General features: G+C 42.3%; 1 protein-coding gene across 1 annotated transcript in view; it reads right to left on the bottom strand.

Annotated features, from left to right (window-relative positions):
• Window positions 1-3,328: 3,328 nt before the first annotated feature.
• The window catches only part of chrnd (cholinergic receptor, nicotinic, delta (muscle)), a 47,404-nt gene continuing 30,956 nt past the window's right edge, over window positions 3,329-19,776 (bottom strand). The window contains exons 8-12 of the mRNA XM_041181604.1: window positions 10,234-10,345; window positions 8,879-8,993; window positions 6,775-6,991; window positions 5,802-5,926; window positions 3,329-3,511 (exon numbers count right to left, since the gene is read on the bottom strand). Of these exons, the coding sequence (XP_041037538.1) occupies window positions 3,329-3,511; window positions 5,802-5,926; window positions 6,775-6,991; window positions 8,879-8,993; window positions 10,234-10,345 (752 nt within the window). The remainder of the gene's footprint in view (window positions 3,512-5,801; window positions 5,927-6,774; window positions 6,992-8,878; window positions 8,994-10,233; window positions 10,346-19,776) is intronic.

Below are 19,776 nucleotides of genomic sequence, written 5' to 3'. Positions count from 1 at the left end.
CAATGTAGGACAAAGTATACAAGAAGAAATATTGAATACTTGTGATAAAGGGACGGCAATAATCATGGTGACTTTAGTCTACATATAAATTGGAAAAATCAGATTGGCAGTAGTAGCCCAGGTGAGGAGTTCATAAATGCTTTCAAGATAGCTTCTTAGAACAGCACGTTCTGGAACCAACCAGAGAACAGGCTGTAGTAGATTTGATATTGTGCAATGTGACAGGATTAATTAATGACCTCAGGGTAAAGGTATCCCTAGGTAGCAGTGACCACAATATGATTGAATTTTACATCCAGTACAAAAGGGAGAAGAGTGGGTCTAAGGCTCATATTTAAACTTAAATAAGGACATTTATGTGGGCATGAATGCTGAACTAGCTGACATTAACTGGGATACTAGATTAGGGGATAGATTAATAGAGAACCAGTGGCAGACACTTAAGGGGATATTTCAGAATACTCAGAAAAATTATATTCCTACTATAAAGGAAAATTCTAAAGGGAGATCCCACCATCTGTGGTTAACTAAGAAGTTAGGGAAAGCATCAAACTTAAGGAAAAAGCATGTAACTGAGCAAAGATGAGTGGCAGGCCAGATGACTGGTCAGAATATAGAGAATTGCAGAGAATGACTAAAATGTTAATCATCAGAAAGAAATTAGCATATGAGGAGAAGCTGGGTGCAAATGTAAAAATGGATAGCGAGAGTTTCTACAGGTATTTAAATAGGAAAACAGTAGGTAGAGTGAGTGTTGATCCTCTAGAGAGTGAGAATGGGGAGTTAACAGTAGACAGGAAGGACATGGTAGATGAAATGAACAAGTATTTTGCTTCTGTCTTCACTATAGAGGATATAAAAAAACATTCCAGTAATAGCTATACATCAGGAGATGGAGTGGAGAGAGGAACTTGGTGAAATTACAATCACTAAGCAAACTGATGAAGCTGTGGGCTGACAAGTCTCTAGGTCCTGATGGACTTCATCCTAGGGTGTTAAAAGAGGTGGCTAATGAGGTAGTAGATGCATTGGTGTTAATTTTCCAAAATTCCATAGATTCTGGAAAGTTTCCATCAGAATGGAAAGTAACAAATACAACCCCTCTATTTAAGAACAGTGAGGCAGAAACCAGGAAACTATAGGCCAGTTAGCTTGAAACAAAAACAGAAAGTGCTGAAAAAACTCAGCAGGCCTGACAGCATCTGTGGAGAGAGAAACAGATTTGATGTTTCGAGTCCGTATGACCCTTCTTCAGACGTCTGGCATGGGGAAGGTGTTAGAGTCGATCGTTAAAGAGGCTATAGCTGGGCACTTTGGAAAAACACAATGTAATTGGGAAGAGTCAGCATGGTTTTGTGAAAGGGAAATCATGTTTAACCAATTTATTAGAATTCTTTGAAGGAGTAATATGTGCTGTGGATAAAGGAGAGCCTGTAGACTTACTGTACTTGGATTTCCAGAAGGTATTTGATTAGTTGCCACATCAAAGGTTATTGCGGGAAATTAAAACTCATGCTATAGGGGGTAACATATTAGCCTGAATAGATAATTGGCAGGCTGGCAGAAAACAGAGAGTATGCGTAAATGGGTCTTTGTCTGATTGGCAAGATGTGACTAGTAGGGTCCCGCAGAGGTCTGTGCTGGGGCCTCAACTTTTTACAATTTACATAAATCTCTTGACCTGGAGTGGAGCGAAGGCATAGTAGCTAAATTTGCAGATGACACAAAGATAGATAGGAAAGTTTGTTGTGAAGAGGACATAAGGAGGTTGCAGACGGATATAGATAGGTTAAACGAATGAGCAAAAATCTGGCAGATGGAGTATAATCTGGGAAAATGTGTAGTTGTTCACTTTGGCAGGAAGAATAATAAAGCAGAGTATTACTTAAATGGAGAATGACTGCAGAATTTAGAGGCACAGACGGAGCTAGGTGTTCTGGTGCATGAGTCTCAAAAAGTATGCAGGTACATCATGTAATCAAGAAGGCTAATGGAATGCGATCCTTTATTATGAGAGGAAAAAGTAAGGATGTTATGCTTCAGTTATACAGGGAATTGCTAAGACAGCATCTCAAATACTGTGTGCAGTTTTGGTCTCCTTATTTAGGGAAGGATATAAATTGTTTGGAGGCGGTTCAGAGGAGATTTACTAGATTGATACCTGGAATGAGTGGGTTGTCTTATGAGGAAGGGTTAGACAGGCTGGGCTTGTTTCCACTCGAGTTTAGAAGAATGTGGGGTGACTTGATTGAATTATATAAGATCCTGAATGGCCTTGACAAGGTGGATGTGGAAAGGATGTTTCCCTTTGTAAGTGAGTCCGAATTAGGGGGAACTGTTTGAAAATTAGGGGTCACCCTTATAGGGCAGAGATGAGGAGAAATTTTTTCTGAGGGTTGTGCGACTTTGGAATTCTCTGCTTCAGAAGGCAGTGGAAGCGGGATCACTGAATATTTTTAAGGCAGAGGTAGATAGATTCTTGTTAGGCAAGGAAATCAAAGGTTATCAGGAGTAGATGGGAAGAGAACTCGAAACACAAACAGATCAGCCATGATCTTATTGAATGGCGGAGTAGGCTCGAGGGGCCGAATGGTCTACTTCTGCTCCTATTTCATATGGTCATATGGTGCACTCTCTATGGCAATGCTGCTACCAACCAGAGTCCACTTGCCAACCAATCAGCACTCTATTCTCAAACAGTATAAATTGTTGTTTTCCCCTTATATTGGTATTCTTGCGAAGTGTCCTGATGCGTGCAAGATGAAAAATTTCGACATGTCTCTTTCTTCAGCAATACATAAGCAGAAATTTTTGTTTTAAATGTTTTTGGAAAGCAATGTTCACAATTATGTTCTTATAAACTGGAACATGAAATTTTGTACATGCGAAGCTCATCTCCTGCCTACTGGAAGTGTTTTAACTCTGGAGCTGCTAGCAGTACATCACAAAATACACTATAATTACAGCATAAGGTTCAGCAACATCAATATTACAGGCTGAAAATAAACAGCTGATTTCAAGTTTTGAATGTCCCAGTATTTTCTATCATTCTCATTCGTTGCAACGTATGTTTGTATGTATGAGGGCATGCATGCATAATTGTATTTTTAAAAAACTTCCTGGTATATTTATAACTATATTTATAACTGTCTATGTATACGTCTCTAGTGATGCACTTGTATCCTTTCCAGCTTTGTATACATAGATGACTTTAATGTTTGTGTGTGTACAGTGGGAATGGGGAGGTCAGGGGGTGTGGGTTTTGGGCAGTGGGGGTGTATGCAGCAGTCTCTACTGTGGTGTCTTGTACTGTGCAGTTTCCTGAAATCTATGCACATCGTGGGCGATCTGCTGAATATTCAAAGGAATCGCCTTCAAATGGTAATGGTGGAGGGTGATTGAGGTTTCCCAGCATGAAAATGATGAATGTTGCACAGATCATTATTGGAGTTATGATGAACATACACAACCTGTCTAATGTGTGGGCCACTCGATTCCAGCTGTCAACTTTCTGAAACAAAAAGAAAAAACGTTTAAGCCAGAAGATTTTTTTCAATAGAATTTTAGGCAAAATTCTCTTTGCACTGATTGTACCACTTTCTGCTGAGGAATCAGGTGGTTGGGTTGTTCTTAAAGCATACTTTAGATAGAAGTTAAAATAAGCAAGCGAAGAATAACATTTTATCTGATGAGTTACTGTCAGTTACATAGTTTTATGTGAAATAGTGAAAGCGAACTTTCACATAACATCGACAAAGAAATCATTTTATGAATAAAAATGTCAAGTGTTTTCAAATATAAAATTTGGTTCACAATTTGCATATAATGTCTATTATGTGTTAATTTTGAATTATAAAAATAGAATTTTAGAAAATTCAGGAAATTCAACCTGGTAATTCAACAACATGTTGTATTTATTTATTGTTTTTAATGTGGAAAACATTCCAAAGGCTTCACAAAACAAAAATTGACACACCCAGAAAAAGAAAGACTTGCATTTATAAAGCACCTTTCATGACCATCATACGTCTCAAAGCCCTTTACAATCATTGAAGTACTTTTGAAATGTCATCACTGTCGTAATGTGAAGTAAAGTGTAGTCATTATGCTGGTGTAGGAAATGTAGTAGTGGCATAATGGTATTTTCACTGCACTAGTATTCCAGAGACCCAGGGTAATGCTCTGGGGACCTAGGTTCATGTCCCACCATGGCAGATGGTGAAATCAATGAAAATCTGGAATTAAAAGTTTTAGGATGACCATGAAACTATTGCCAACTGTTCTAGAAATCTGCAATCCTTGCCTGGTCTGGCTTACATGTAGATCTCGACTCACAGCAATGTGGTTGACTCTTAAAAATGCCCTCTGAACAAGTGCAATTAGGGATGGGCAATAAATGCTGGCCTAGCCAGTGATGCCCACATCCCATGAATGAATTATGTGGCAGCCAAATCATGCACAGCATGCTCCCATAAACATGCAGCCAAATCATGCACAGCAAGCTCCCATAAACAGCAATGTGTTAATCTGCTTTCGTGAGGGAAAAATATTGGCCAGGGCACTGGGGTTAACTCCCCTGCTATTCTTCAAAATAATGCCATGGGATCTTTTATGCCACCTTGGGAAGGCAGACAAGGCCTCCATTTAACATCTCATTTGAAAGACAGTGGCTCCAGCAGTGCAGCACTCCCTCAGTACTGCACTGGAGAATCAACCTTGATTTTTGTACTCAAACCCTAGAGGGGGATTAAACCCAAAACTTGATGGCTCAGAGGCAAGAGTGCTACCACAGTTGACACAGAAACAGATGTTAGGATGGGTGACTATAAACTTGGTCTAAGAGGAAAATTTTACAGAATGCCTTAAAGAAAAAGAGGTGGAGGGGCAGGGAGATTTAGGGAGGGAAATCTAGAGCTGTAGGCTGATGACACGCCTGTCAGATATAGGGTAATAGGGCTGTGCAAGAGGTCAGAATTGGAGGAATGTTGAGTTCATGAGATGTGGTGTTGGTGGAGGTTGCAGAGAGAGGGAGGTGAGTGATGGAGGTATTGGAAAACAAGAATGATAATTTTAAAATCAATGCCTTTGAAGATCAAGAACCAGTGTAGACAAGTGAGCACAGCGATGATAGGTGAATGGGACTTGTTGTGATTTTGGATATGGGCAGCAGAATTTTGACTGCATTCTGATGAGGAAAGTCATCTAGCTGGCTTTCAAAAATGATCCACATTATCATTGAAACATTACCCCTGCACATTTTATCCTATTGTGGTGTGGGACTGTTTTTTTGTAGACTATTGTGAAAAATTATACATCGCAATGAGTTTTAATCAAGTGACCTGCATTTCATACTTTGGGCACCAAACATTGTTTTCAATTATCGTTTCCTCAGCAAGTACTATAAGTATCTGACAAAAGATCATCAGCTTGAAGTGTTAACGCTGTTCCATGCTCAGCAGATGCTGCCTGAACTGCTGAGTTTTTCTAGCATTTTCTGTTTTTATTTCAGATTTCCAGCATCTGCAGTATTTTTCTTTTGTGATGATTAAGTATGTTGTACATTAAGGGGATAATCCCTCCTTTCCTTCAAAAACATCCTGAAAACTTCTTTTCAAATTAGGCTTTTGCTCCCTCCCCAAATTTTTTTATGTTTCCCCTTTTTCCTAATTTTTGCCAAATTTTTCCACCAGCCTCTTCCCTTCTTTGAGAATGCTATTAAAATTTCATGTGTTTGAAGTGCCAGGGAAAACAATTGGAGAAAAACTTGATTAACAAATGAGTTCCTTGTTCATCAGACCTACCTCATCATAGTCATTCTTTTCTTTTATGTGCTTCACAATGAAATTTGCCCCATCAATACCCGGCTTGACCTCTGCATATAGCTGGTCTGGAATGTTTTCATTATCATTGCCATTGCTTCCAAGACCTGGTTTTAAAAAATTGCATTTATTTGTTTCCTGTTGGAAGGGATTTCTAGATAAAATGCTTTTCTCTTAATGAGACTAATTCATGTAACAATGCACATAAGAAAACTGGATTCCAACTGGCCCTGATTTAAGAAAAGTTTAAGTTTAAGTAAAGAAAATTCAGATTTAGAAGAGCTCGGATGTTGTCACCAGCAAAGTCCATTTTTATCTTCTTCAGATAAATTACTACTTCACACTTTAATTTGAAAAACTGAATCTTAAAATGTATAAAGTTATGTGTCATTCTCATCAGACCATCTTCTATAATTCTGCAAATATGACATGCAAAATAACAGGCAATTTATTTATCAAAGATTATAAATAATTTCATTCAGCATAAAGAACCATATTTTGAAATTGGGCTTCAAAAGATTCAATATGTCAGTGCAAATTATTTTTTGATGCACGTGATTGTTCACTCACTCGCTTTTCTAGTGTCATGGGGAGTTGGAGCCTATCCTGACCGGCAATGGGCGTTAAGTAGGGTACACCCAGGACCGAGACACCAGCCCATTACAGGGCAGACACACAGACACACATACTAAGGGGCAATTTACCAAAGCTAATCCACCTGACCAGCACATTGTGGACAGTGGGAGGAAACCGATTAGTTCCATGCAAGTTTTGGTTTTCTAACTGCAAAGCAGGAATTCAATCTGGGAACTTCTTTGGTCTCTAAAGTTTAGCTTTTCAGCACCTTGGCAGTTAAACTATCAAGTAAACCGGGAAAGTTTCTTTAATAAGTAAAACAGGCTGGGATCTGTCTGATTAATTTATTAATGCAATTTCAATGCTGGGCGTTGCTCACTGATAGTTGGAGTGGCCCGTGTCCTCAATCCATGTCGTTCAGATTGCTTCTCAAACATAAGTTCACTTCTGGATTTGATGGTGAAATATTCTTGTGCTTTGACAATATATCCAATGGAGCTGCTGCGTCGCTGCAACACACCGTTCTCCCATGGCGATGAGTCACTTTCATCAGGTCGGGACATGTGCAGGATCCGCGGGAGTTTTTCCAAAAACAGCTACAATATCAAAGTAGGATTGTACGGATAAACACCATTACAAGTGAAATCACTTTCATTGAAATTGCCTAGCTCAATGAAATGATAAACATGTTCATTCAAGTTAAAATGCAAATTTGTTTATCCTGCATATTACATTTATCAGATTGACTAATGTGAATTCTGCCTTATTGTTTGCCAGGTAGTGACTGACATAGCACATTGATGCTTTCATTACTGTACTTTGCTTTGCAGTCACAGAGTGCAGGTTTTACACCAGAATTCTCTATGCTGCAAGCTCCACAGTTGCAATGCCCACAGAGCAGAAGGAAGTGGAAGTTAGCCACTCTCACATAGAAAGGGTAGGAGAGAAAATCTATTGATCATCACCCTCTTGCCAATCTAGCATACCTTGTGGTGACTGGTTCAAGAGAAACACTACCAGGAGCCTGGAACCAAGCAAGCTGGCAGTCTCTTTATTGGGAAATGAAACGAAAAAAGAAAAATCAAAATCAAACATACAAAAGAATTTCAAATTGAAATTTTAAACCCCAAGCTTTCTCTGATGGACCATTGAACATAAGAACATAAGAAATAGCAGCAGGAGTAGGCTATTCAGTCCTTTGAGCCTGCTCCGCATTCAATGAGATCATGGCTGATCTTCTACTTCAAAATAATTTTCCTGCACTATCACCGTAACCCTTGACGTTTTCAGTATGTAGAAACCTATCAATCTCAGTCTTGAACATACTCGACTGAGCTTCCACAGCCCTCTGGGGCAAAGAATTCCAAAGATTCAACAGTGAAGAAATTCCTCCTTATCTCAAACCTAAATGGCCTGCCCCTTATTCTGAGACTGTATCCCATGGTTCTAGACTCCCCAGCCAAGGGAAATATCCTTCCTGCATCTACCCTGTCGAGCCCTGTAAGAATTCTGTTGAATGATATCACCTCTCTCTATAGTAGATAACCCCTATGGGCTAAGATAGTCCAAGTTTGATTCCCAATTTATGCTGAGTTGATTGATCTGAGCTGGAGCACATCAGTTGGTCTCAGTCCTGTTGGGTTAGAGATGGGAAAGTTCAACCCTCAAAATCCCACCCTAATTGTTAGCCAGAAACCGCATTGGAAAGTGTACATATGTGTTTGATGGGTGAAGGTGGCACTGGATGCCCCCTGTGGGTAGCTGTCCCTCTCTCACTGCTGAAACTGAAAAATTACCACTTAGTTGGTGTAACAAAGGCCAATTGGCACTCATGGAGCCACAACCGAAGAGCGAGTTACTGCTTTGAGGAGAGTAAAGCGGAGAGTAATAAAATTGAATTTATTGTTTTTAGTGCTATATGACTTACAAGATTCAAAACACCTTTCAGTGAAATCACCTATCTGCTAAAGCGACCAATTCAAAGGCAGCTGGCATTGTCAACTTTGAACATAATGTGGCTCCTCAGAATTGTAATTTCTGCATCTTTCCCTCCAGAAGGTAAACAAGATATGCCCATGCTGGTACTGTGCCAACCAGAATTATTTAAACTACTTGAGCCCATCTAACCCTGAATGCATTGGAAGGCTTAAGAGCATTGATCATTGGTAGATATTGATTTCTGCTCCACCACTTTAATATGGGATCAAGGAATTCTGGCCCCCATATTTCCACTTTACAAAATAGTTTTGTTTGGACATAGTTTTAATAGTCTTCTCATGTCAGCGTTTTTAGTGTTCCATTTTATTCACTTTTCCAAACTGATATAAGGATATGAGGGTAAATAGGTAAGAGTAGAAAATACTAATCATTCTGGAGAACACATTAATTCATCCAGCTTTTTCCTCATAAGGCATGTGATGTTGCTTTGTTATTCAAATGGAGAAATTGAACACTACACAAAGGCTTTATTGTTATTACTGTACCCATTTAGTCCAGGATGAGAGAACATGCGTGCTGGGAGTTCGGAAGTGGAAGTTTAAAACAATGACACAGTTCACTATCACAACGGTGACCAGAATCATTATGAACATCAAATATCTGGAAAACAAAACAAGCAAGATTATTCAATGTTCTCCTGTCAAAATCAAATCTGCACCTTTGTCGGTATCCAAATTGTACAAATGGGGGCTGATTTGCTGATGGAAACAGAAACTGCTGTAATCAAGTCTCAAAGTTGCCTGTTATTCTTAAGTATGATGTGTTTAGTGCATTATCCTTTCAACCCTACCATTGGGGCAAATGTCTGATAGTAATGCTCTAGTGCTATTTATGGGGTCATTATCTATGTCATCCTGAAGTTAAATGTGGTGATCACCTTCACAGCCACAATGAGAGCTATTCAGACAGATGACAGAGCTGTCCTATTGTCTTTATGGTAACAGCGTACTCCTCTAATGCACTACTCCTCTAATGCACAAATCCTCAGCAAGCTCCTCACATGACCTGTGCTGCATGCATATTCCAAAGGGATCGTGTGACATCCAGTTAGACAGCATCCTCATTAGGTGCTGCATGTCTCATTTGCTCCATCTTGAAATGCTTTTCCCTTTCCTCCATGGTAATGGCAAATACGGATATTCTCATGGAGACTGCCATACCTGTTCCTGAGAATCGCTCTCTGTTGGTACGGAGTAGTGGGGAGGGAGGTCTAAAAAGTTCTCAATGGTCTGACCCTATCAGAAGCTCAGGTTATCCAAAGTAAGAATGTGAAATGTTTCCCTGCTGCAGAAATTATTGTTCAAGCTCTCCAGACTCATTAAGCTTAAAAACTCATAATTTCTGTCTATTGACCCTGGTATAAATCTCAGTTAGCCATGAAGTATTAGCAGTCCAAAGCCAAGAAACTTGGAGCTGCTGCACCACTGGCTCTTATTTTGACATGTTGTGACTCGAAGGGCTGAACTAGTGAAGGGAGCCCAATATAGCATTGTTGTGGTGGAAATGTCTGACACATAATTTTGCTCTATGAAAATAATTTCTTGCACATTCATGAAGTGTATATGCAAAAAGCTCCCCTTTATATTCTAGGCAAGTGTATGTATTTCAGAAAGAGTTGCTTCTTTGCCTCAACTTAAGTAAACTGCATTTATTAGGGCTAACTTTTTAATGCGTGTATTTAGAAACTAACAAGATACTGACTTGATATTCTTCACTGTTCCTGGGCATTGTCATGCTCCAATATTTGTAGCATGAATATTTGAACCTCTGCAAGTAATTTTGGATAAGCAACTGATTTGGAATTTTTCAAGGTCTATGGCAACAGTTTACAATCACTCACTTGCCAATTAGTGGAACAGCTAGAGCTGTCTCTGGTAATCTTTGTGATATCAGCAGCAGGAAGACAGACTGAGCAAGCAAGACAGAAATAGACAAGGTCATCTTCTCACCACCTGAGAAAGAAATGAGAAAAGAACATCAATAAATTCATAAACTGGAAGTTTTGTTTTTCATTACATGTTTAACCTCCCTGGATAATCTGCGTATTTTGATGTCATGTTGAAAACATTTTTCATGCTTTGCATGAAATGTCAGGTCATGGATTTGAACTTGACACCTTCATGCCTTCCCCATTCCCCATGAAAACTTCCACACCTGGGCATTTCATTTAAGTGAGGCATTGAACGAATACCAATTGCCCGTCTATGGGGAGGGAAGAAAGTCATCTCCAATTGACCTTGCAGCTAGATGAAGAAGACCAATGACAGAAATTTGGAACAGTTTGCCTGCTCCTGGGTGTGGGGAGGGGGGAGTGGTGGGGGTGAAGTAGGTGGGGTAGAGGGGGTGCGGGAAGTTGCTTGCAATACACAGAGATGTAAAGTGGAAACAAAATTTATTGAGCAATGATTTGGTAAAATGAAGTGCCTGGAACTTCTGGGCACTCTCAAGCAACAACTTCCCATGAATTCTTGTTACCCTACTTGGGACCTAGGGTGCATTTTCACATTTGGCTGCAGCAAGACTAAAGATGGCATGTAAACCGGGTCAATGACAGAACTGCGATCCAGATCCAACTGCCGAACATTGGACTTGACGCACAGATCTATAATATCAATGCCATCCTCTTCAGTTCAGGTCCCATAAAACAAATTTTGCCAATATCATGTAGAAAAGAAAATCTGCATTTTGAAAATCATTCTCCTATCGGTTGGTGTTCTGGGGGATGAAACTGGAAATAATTTTAAAAGTTAAGAGAATGAATGGAACTTTTTTTTTGGCATTGCATAGTGCAATGACATTACAAAAAAAGAAATTATGGGGAGTTCAGGCCCAGCTTTTGAGATGTTTGGGGCTGAAGCTAAAGGAATGGAGCTTTAATACTGTCTTAGGTGCTGTTTTGTTCATTTGTTAGCATTTACTTTTGAATCAGAAGATTGTGAATTCAAGCTCCACGTCAAGAGTTTAGTGCATATTCCAGACTGTTGCAGTATTGAAAGAGTACTGTGTTGTCACAAGGGCCGAGTATTAAAGATCCCAAAGCATTACATGAAAACAAATAGGGATCTCGGTCAATATTCATACATCAACCAACAGCACCAAAAAATAGATTAACTGGCCATTTATCTTATTTGTTGTTTGGGATTTTACTATGCACAGATTGGCAAATAACAGTAACTACCGTTCAAGAGTACTTCATATGCAGCCATGGGCTTTGGGGATGTTCTGAGGACATGGGATGGGTATAATATACCAACTTGGATTAAGAATTGAATAACGGACAGGAAACAGGATAGGAATAAATGGGGCATGTTCAAGTTGACATGTTGTAACTACTGGGCTGCTGCAAGAAGCAGTCCTTATGGGCCTCGGCTATTGCAACCTACATCACTGACTTAAACAAAGGGACTGAATGTAACTTATCCAAGTTTGCATCGATACAAAGATAGATGGGAAAGTACGATATGAGGAGCTGGAAGAAAGCAGAGTGAAACTGCCTGGAGGATGTTTCACTTCGGAGTCAATTGGGGCCTTGATCAACAAGTTACATTCCAGCTTTACTGTCAGTGCAGTATCTCTGCATCACACTGATACTAAATTCGTGGGACTGAATTTTATGCTGAGGCTGGGGACCCCAGCTCCTGATATAAAAGCCAGCAGTGAGCCTGCCTGCGCTTCACCAGCTCACCCTGCAGCAATTTAATGGTTGCCAGGCTGTTAATTGGCTTGAGGCAGGACTTCTATCCTCTTTCAAGAGGAAGTCATGCCTCAGAGAGATGCTGGCCAATCAAATGACCAGCAGATCTCTTGTCCAATCGGCATCAGCGGGAGCAGTGGTCACTGCTGGGACTGCAACAGTCTCCATAGAAGCAGTTCACTGAAGGAGCCCAGACAGTGAGATGAATCCGTGGCTGACAGGCCGCAGCAAGTTGGGGGAGGGAGGTACATAGTGACAGGTGAAGTGGGGAGAACATGAGGTGAATTCATACCTTAGGGAGAGGTCTCTGATGAACACAGGGATGCAACCCTCCTCCCTCAGCCTGTCCACCAGTCTTCTGGACTGTCTGGCCAGTTGACGTGGACCTCTCTCGCCACAGGACAAATTCGAGTGGTGGTGGGAGGAGGCTGTTAAGTGGGATTAATTCTCCACTTAGGGACCTCAATTAGCTCATGGGTGAGTGGGCAGTTGACTGACACAGCATCACTGCCATGGCACCCAGTTTTATGCACTTCTGTGCCTGCCCCAGGAAAGCGTAAAATTCAGCCCATGGAGTGTGAATGTGCCCATTAACTTGTTTTGGTCACATCATGTTAGTGGGTATGAAATTGAAGCCAAAAGACATAATGGGCAATCTGTAATGTGAAAATAAAAATACTTCTTGTAGTTTTGATGGAGAGTTAAATAGGTCATCAATAGCCTCCACCACCACTGCACCAAAATATGAGGAGGCAGACACAGGGTCACGTATGAAAGAAACAAGAATAAGAGAGAGTTTTAAACAAATACAAACATGCAGAAATAAAAAAAATATTGAATTAAATGCAGATAATAAGAGGGAGACAGAAGACTAGAAAAAGTTAGGGGAGACAGAAAGAATTAGGGAGTCAGAGGCAAGCAGAGAGACTGTTGCAGAAAGAATGAGAAATACTTTTTTGTCTGTGAACAAGAATTTGGAGAAAAAATATATTAAATAATAAATTCTGTGTTATATGGAATCGTGTTCCTGTGAATATAAAAAATCAATGTAAGGAAACCAGAAAAGATGAGCCAGTGTCAGATAAAATTGATTCTGTCCATCTCCTAAAATCACCATAGTATGAAACGTTCATCATCAAAATAGGTTATATGCTCCAATATTGAATCTTTCTCCATGTCAAATGAGTTAGAACAATTATTCCAAAACTGACAGAAGCACCCTGTTACCTAAACAACTGATCACTGCACTCTATCATTTTGGTATCTCATAGCAAGATTATAGGTGAAGTTGACATTTCAGTGAAGCATTTGGACTGTTCCCTTGTTTGTGAATCAGATTCATAACACTGAGAATGCTGAACAATTCACCAAGCAAACTAAATGTAATTGGGCCAAGCGAATGCATGCAGGAGCTTTTTAGTTCATTTCCATGGCAGTGCTGTTTTCTCTCTGGCAACCTGAATCACTACACTGAGTACACAGTAGATGCAGAAGAACACTGGAACACAATTGAAAAAGGTTCCAATAAACTATTCCAAGAAAACAGCGCTTCAAAAGCAAAATACTGTGGAAGCTGGAAATCTGAAATAAAAGCAGAGTATGGTGGAAATACCTAGCTGATCTGGCAACTCGGTTCTGATGAAAAATCACAGACCTGTTTCTCTCTCCACAGCTGCTGCCAGACCCGCTGAATATTTTCAGCGTTTTCTGCTTTTATTCCAAGAAAACAATGGCGTAATGCTTCTTGTTTTGATACCATACAAAAATGGCTAACAACTTGTCATAGTTTAAAATCAATGTGAGGAACACCATTAAAGGGTGAGTGAGCATCAGATAATATTGATTTTATCTCACTTTGGAATCATTGTGATAGGAAATTTAGTTAATTAGTTAACTAGCTTAATCTAGTTTCTGTAGATATAGCAGAGTTGACTCATATGAGTCTCAGCTAATATAAATAAAGGGGTCTCAGTGCGATTTGGACAAAGTGAGGAGCTGGGAGTTTGGTGGGGGAAGTAGTTTGGTGTGGAGATGCTCCTTTTTTACCTTTCTCAGCCTCCCGTAATTGTTCTTACTTTGGTATAGGGGAAGAAGCTGATTGGCGAACAACTGGTGAGTTATTTTACTTATTCTACTTATAATAAATAGTTTGTAAAATTAAGGTATGGCAAGGCAGCTTGGCTGAGTGGAATGTGCATCCTATGGCATGTGGGAAGTCATGGATGCACCAGGTGTCCTAGACAAACACATCTGCAGGAAATGTCACCAGTTGCAGAAGCTTGAGCTCTGGGTTTCAGAACTTGAGCATTGGCTGGAGTCACTGTGGTGCATCCATGAGGCTGAGAACTATGTGGATAGCACATTTAGGGAAGTTGTCACACCATAAGTTAGGAGCGTACAGGCAGAGATCGAATGGGTGACCACCAGGCAGTCTAAGAGAACCAGGCTGGTAGTGCAGTAGTCCCCTGTGTCAATCTCACTCACTAACCAATTTTCCATTTTGGATGTTGGTGAGGGCGATAGTTCCTCAGAGGAGTGCAGCAAGAACCAAGTCCATGGCATTATGGGTGACTCAGCTGCACAGGAGGGGAGAAAGAAGAGTGGATGAGCAGTAGTGACGATAGATTTATTAGTCAGGGGAACAGACAAGGGTTTCTGCAGCTGTCAATGTGACTCCAGGATGGTATGTTGCCTCCCTGGTGCCAGGGTCAAGGATGTCACAGAGAAGCTGTAGGACATTCTTCTGGAGAAGGGTGAACATCTAGAGGTTATGGTCCACATCGGCACCGATGACATAAGTTGGAAGATGAATGATGTCCTGAAAGCAGATTTTAGGGAGTTAGGAAAGAAATTAAAAAGCAGGACCTCAAAAGCAATAATCTCAGGGGTACTCCTGGTGACACGTGCTAGTGAAAATAGTAATAGGAGGATTGAGTGATTGAACTCGTGGCTGGAGAATTTGTGTAGGAGGAATGGCATCAGATTTCTGAGGTATTGGGATTGTTTCTGGGGCAGGTGTCGCCTGTACAAGATGGACAGGTTGGACATGTGCAGGAATGGGACTAACATCCTCACAGGGAGATTTGCTAGTGCTGTTGGGGAGGATTGCTTTTGGCGATGGTTTAAACTAGATTGACATGGAGATGGGAATCTGAGAGGGAACTCAGATTGGAGGGAAGCAAAGCTGATGACAGGAAGTTAAAAAAATAGTAAGCGAAATTAGAAGGCAGACAAAGCAAAGGCAAGCATTAAATAGGATCAGAACGCAGAACAATATTAAAGAGACAAAGTTAAGGGCACTCTATCTGAATGCACACAGCATTTACAACAAGCTAGATGATTTGAAGGCACACATAGAGGTAAAGGGTATGATTTAATTGCCATTACAGAGATGTGGTTTACAGGGTGACTGAGACTGGGAATTGAATATTCAAGGATATTCAATATTTAGGAAGGATAGGCAAAAAGGAAAAGGAGGTGGGATAGCACTGTTAATAAGGGAATCCTTTGCTGGATTCTAAATTGCTCCCAATCCTCAGGCTTACCACTTTTTCTGGTAACCTTATAAGTCACTCCCTTTGATCTAATGCAACCTTTAACTTCTTTTACAAAGTAGAAAATGTAAGTCCACTATGTAAGAAGGGAGGGAGAGAGAAAACAGAACTACAGATCTGTTAGTTTGACTCCAGTAGTAGGGAAAATGTTAGAATCTATTATAAAGGATGTGATAACTAGACACTTAGAAACTAATGATATGATTGGGCAAAGTCAACATGGATTTAAGAAAGGGAAATCATGTTTAACAAACCTGTTGGAGTTTTTTGAGTATGTAACTTGTAACATCCATAAAGGAGAACCAGTGGATGTGGCATATTTGGACTTTCAGAAGGCTTTTGATAAGGTCCCAGGAGGTTAGTAAACAAAATTAGAGCCTATGGGATTAGGGGTAATATATCGGTATGGATTGAAAATTGGTTAATGGACAGAAAACAGAGTAGGAATAAATGGATCATTCTCAGGATGGCAGGCTGTATTGAGTGGGATAGTGCAAGGATCAACATCTGGGCCACAGCTATTCATAATCTATATAAATGATTTTGTTGTGAGGACCAAATATAATATTTCCAAATTTGCTGATGACACAAAACTAGGTGGGAATATAAGTTGTGAGGAGGATGCAAGGAGGCTTCAAGGGGACTTGGACAGGCTAAGTAAATGGGCAAGAACATGACAGATGGAATATCATGTGAATAAATGTGGCATTATCCACTTTGGTAGAAAAAACAGAAAGGCAGAGTATTTCTCGAATGGTGAGAGGTCGGGAAGTGTTGATATCCAAATGGACCTCGGTGTCCTTGTTCATGAGTCACTAAAAGTTAGCATGCAGGTGCAGCAAGCAATTTAGAAGGCAAGTGGTATGGTGGCCCTATTCGCTAGGGGCTTTGGGTACAGAAGTAAAGACACCAATTGTATAGAGCCTTATTTAGGCCACACCTGGAGTATTGTGCACAATTTTGGTCTCCTTATCTAAGGAAGAATATACTTGCCATAAAGGGAGTGCAATGGAGGTTCACCAGAATAATCCCTGGGATGGCAGGATTGTCTTATGAGGAAAGATTGGGGAAACTGGGCCTGTGTTCTAGGGAGTTTTAAAAAATGAGAGGTGATCTCATTGAAATTTACAAAATTCTTAATGGCCATGATAGGGTAGATATGGATTGGAAGATGCCCCTGGTTGTTTTTCCATGCCGGCTAGTGGTGGGCATGATAGGTGGCATGAGCAGACAATATGGCGCAATTGGTTTCATGATGGTGGGAAGGCATTGTCTGTTCAGCCTGCTGATGACGGGCCACATTTCCCGTCATTGGTCATTGGAAGCCTCATTGTAATACATCAGCATATTATTATCAGGCCATACTGCCAGGCTCTTGCACCCCTGCTGGATCGGCCGTCCACGTCGGCGGGAAAGCACGTCGACGTGTTTCACAACAGCACAGGGGCAACGTGCACTTGGCAGTCTTCACTTTGGGTGAACTGAAGGTGAGTGCACAGCAATGTTCTGCAGAGCTCACCAGGGTTGCCTTTTGCTTCGCAGGCTTCAGGGGCACTGAGGGGAGGGGGGGGGGTCAGGGTTAAGTGCCGCCCTGCCTGACTGGTGCTGGGGCCGGAGTGATCAGGGCGCAAGTGCAGCCCTGCCTCAGAGGCGACTTTTGAGGGTGAGGAAGACTGGGGGGCAAGTGCAGCCCTGCCATTGAACAAGGTTTCGGAGTGTGGGGGGCGTGCGTAGGGTAGGTGAGGGAAGTGGCTACGCATTTGGGAAACCTGTAGAAAGTGACCAGTTCAGGCGCAGCCACATTATAATGATTGGGGTCGGGCTCCAAGCTTATCTGCCCACCTGAGCAACACAGAGGCATCAAAGTGTCCCCGGGTTCTGCAGAGCTCCCTCCCTGCCGGCCACCCACCCCAACCCTAGCACAGGCTGCAAATTCATGAGCACTTGGGACTGCAGAGCAATTGGACTGCACACGTTGTACAATCTCCTTGCTGGCCATGTAACAGTTACTGCTGGAGGCGCTCACAGCCTCTTGCAATGTCAGTATCCTGGTTTGGACCAGTCTCCCCCGTGGTTCAAGCTAACAGGACACCAATCTCTGGCCATCCATCCTGGTGGCCAGCATTCTCCGGGAAATGTTAAGGGGCTGTCACACTTAACCATGACAGGTTCTGAATACACCCTTGCTAACCATGTCTCTCTCTCTGTTTCATCCTGAAGGAGCAGTACATCAGGACCATGGAGCCTGGTGAACTAGCTGTATGCTTGTTGGCCTACAGAGCATGAAGAAGACAGAGGAGAGAGCGACTAAGGCTTCTGGCTGCGCAAAGGCAGGAGCAGCAACCAAGAGCCACAGCGAGACGTTGCTGGTCAGTATCTAGTGACACCCAGGGTCTATAGATGCTGCCATTCATTCCTGCAGATGACCGAGAACTAATGTTGCTGAAGACTGTGCACATCTAGGGAACTGGTCGCTAACATCTGCCATTTACTATATGATTTGGCGCCATGGGGATGTGGAGGGCATCCACTGCCAGTGGCTGTGAAAGTGATTGCAGCACTAAATTTCTATGCCAGTGGCTCCTTTCAGGGCTCCACAGGTGACTTCTGTGGGATCTCTCAAGCCTCCAACCACAAATGCAGCCATGAGATCATGGATGCCATCTTCACAAAGGCAAACCTTGTACATTTTGCCTGGGACCAGGACAGCCAGGACGCAAGAGCGATTGGATTCGCCCTGACCATGGGTTTCCCACAGGTGCAGGTTGCGATTGACTGCACTCATGTGGCGCTCAGATCTCTGTTGCAACACACAGTGGACTACGTCAACTGCAAGGGCTTCCATTCGTTGAATGTGCGGCTGGTGTGCAACCACCAGAAACAGATCCTGCAGGTGTGCACACGGTTTCCAGGGATTGTGAACGACACCTACATCCTCAGTTGGTCACAGATCCCTGGAGTGTTCCAGGGTCCACAGAGATTGCAAGGATGGCTCCTCGGGGACAAGGGCTACCTGCAGAGGCCGTGGTTGATGACACGCATGCAGTGGCTTCAGACTGCAGCACAGCGATGGTATAATGAAGCTCATGCTGCATCTTGCAACTTGATGGAGCAGACCATCGGGATGCTGAAGATGAGGTTCCGGTGCCCGGACTGGTCTGGTGGAGCCCTGCAATATAGTCCACAGAGGATGTCATGCATCATCATCGTCTGCTGCGCCCTTTACAACCTGGCACTCCAATGGAGAGACAAGAAAGTGAGGAGGACAAGGAGGAGCTCCACATCTCCTCTGATGAGGAGGGCGCCAATGGGGATGAGGTCCTCAGAGGTGACAATGACAGGGTTGAGGTCCTTGCATTGGATAGATGAGGCAGGCACACTTGGGAGGCCCTCATAGCTGCTAGATTTGTGGAGGATGATGACGACAGTGGGGTGGGGTGACCCCATAGATCCTCACATTGCATTTGTGAATGTTTGACTCCAGTCTGGCTTATGGCATTGCGAATACCCTCTGTGTGAATGCTTCAGTCATGGAGACGGGATGGAGGCCCTAATAATCACTCGCTTGCAGGAGGATGATGACAGGATGCAGTGAGGACATTCCATAAATCTTCACACAGCCTCTGGGAATGTCTGACTCCTGCCTGGCCAAGGGCAGCTTGCTTGTGCTCCGTGATCAGGGTCATATAGAGACGAAGCCATGAAACTTTAGAAGCTCTGATGCTTTGTCCAATTTCAGCACCTGAGCCCTCCAGGAACTGGAGCACAGATACCGAAGAGCCAGCCCCTCCACAAAGGTGCTGAGAGCACACCGAGAAAATGAGAGAACTCTGTGGCACCTGCCCACTACGTTCTGGCAACAATGACAAACACCACCAAGGTGCAGGCATCAGTAATGTTTCCAGGGAGTATGAGTCTGGATCATCGCTTTGGTCTGAAGGCTGCACAAGCATAGGGAAGGCGCCCTGGACTGAGACTGCCTTATCTTGCACAGAAATGTTTCACACCTGAGTGACAAGAACACAGCTTATCAGCAGTGCAGGAGCAAAGTCCTGGACCAAGGCCTCCATGGCGGCCGCCACCCTACTGATGTTGACCTGGATGCTTGGAATGCTGGTGCTATCACCTCAGACTG

This window comes from Carcharodon carcharias, chromosome 2, assembly GCF_017639515.1.
Source record: "Carcharodon carcharias isolate sCarCar2 chromosome 2, sCarCar2.pri, whole genome shotgun sequence".
Lineage (NCBI taxonomy): Eukaryota > Metazoa > Chordata > Chondrichthyes > Lamniformes > Lamnidae > Carcharodon > Carcharodon carcharias.
The sequence above is the reverse complement of the archived record's forward strand: the minus strand, read 5'-3'. Positions and strand labels throughout refer to the sequence as shown.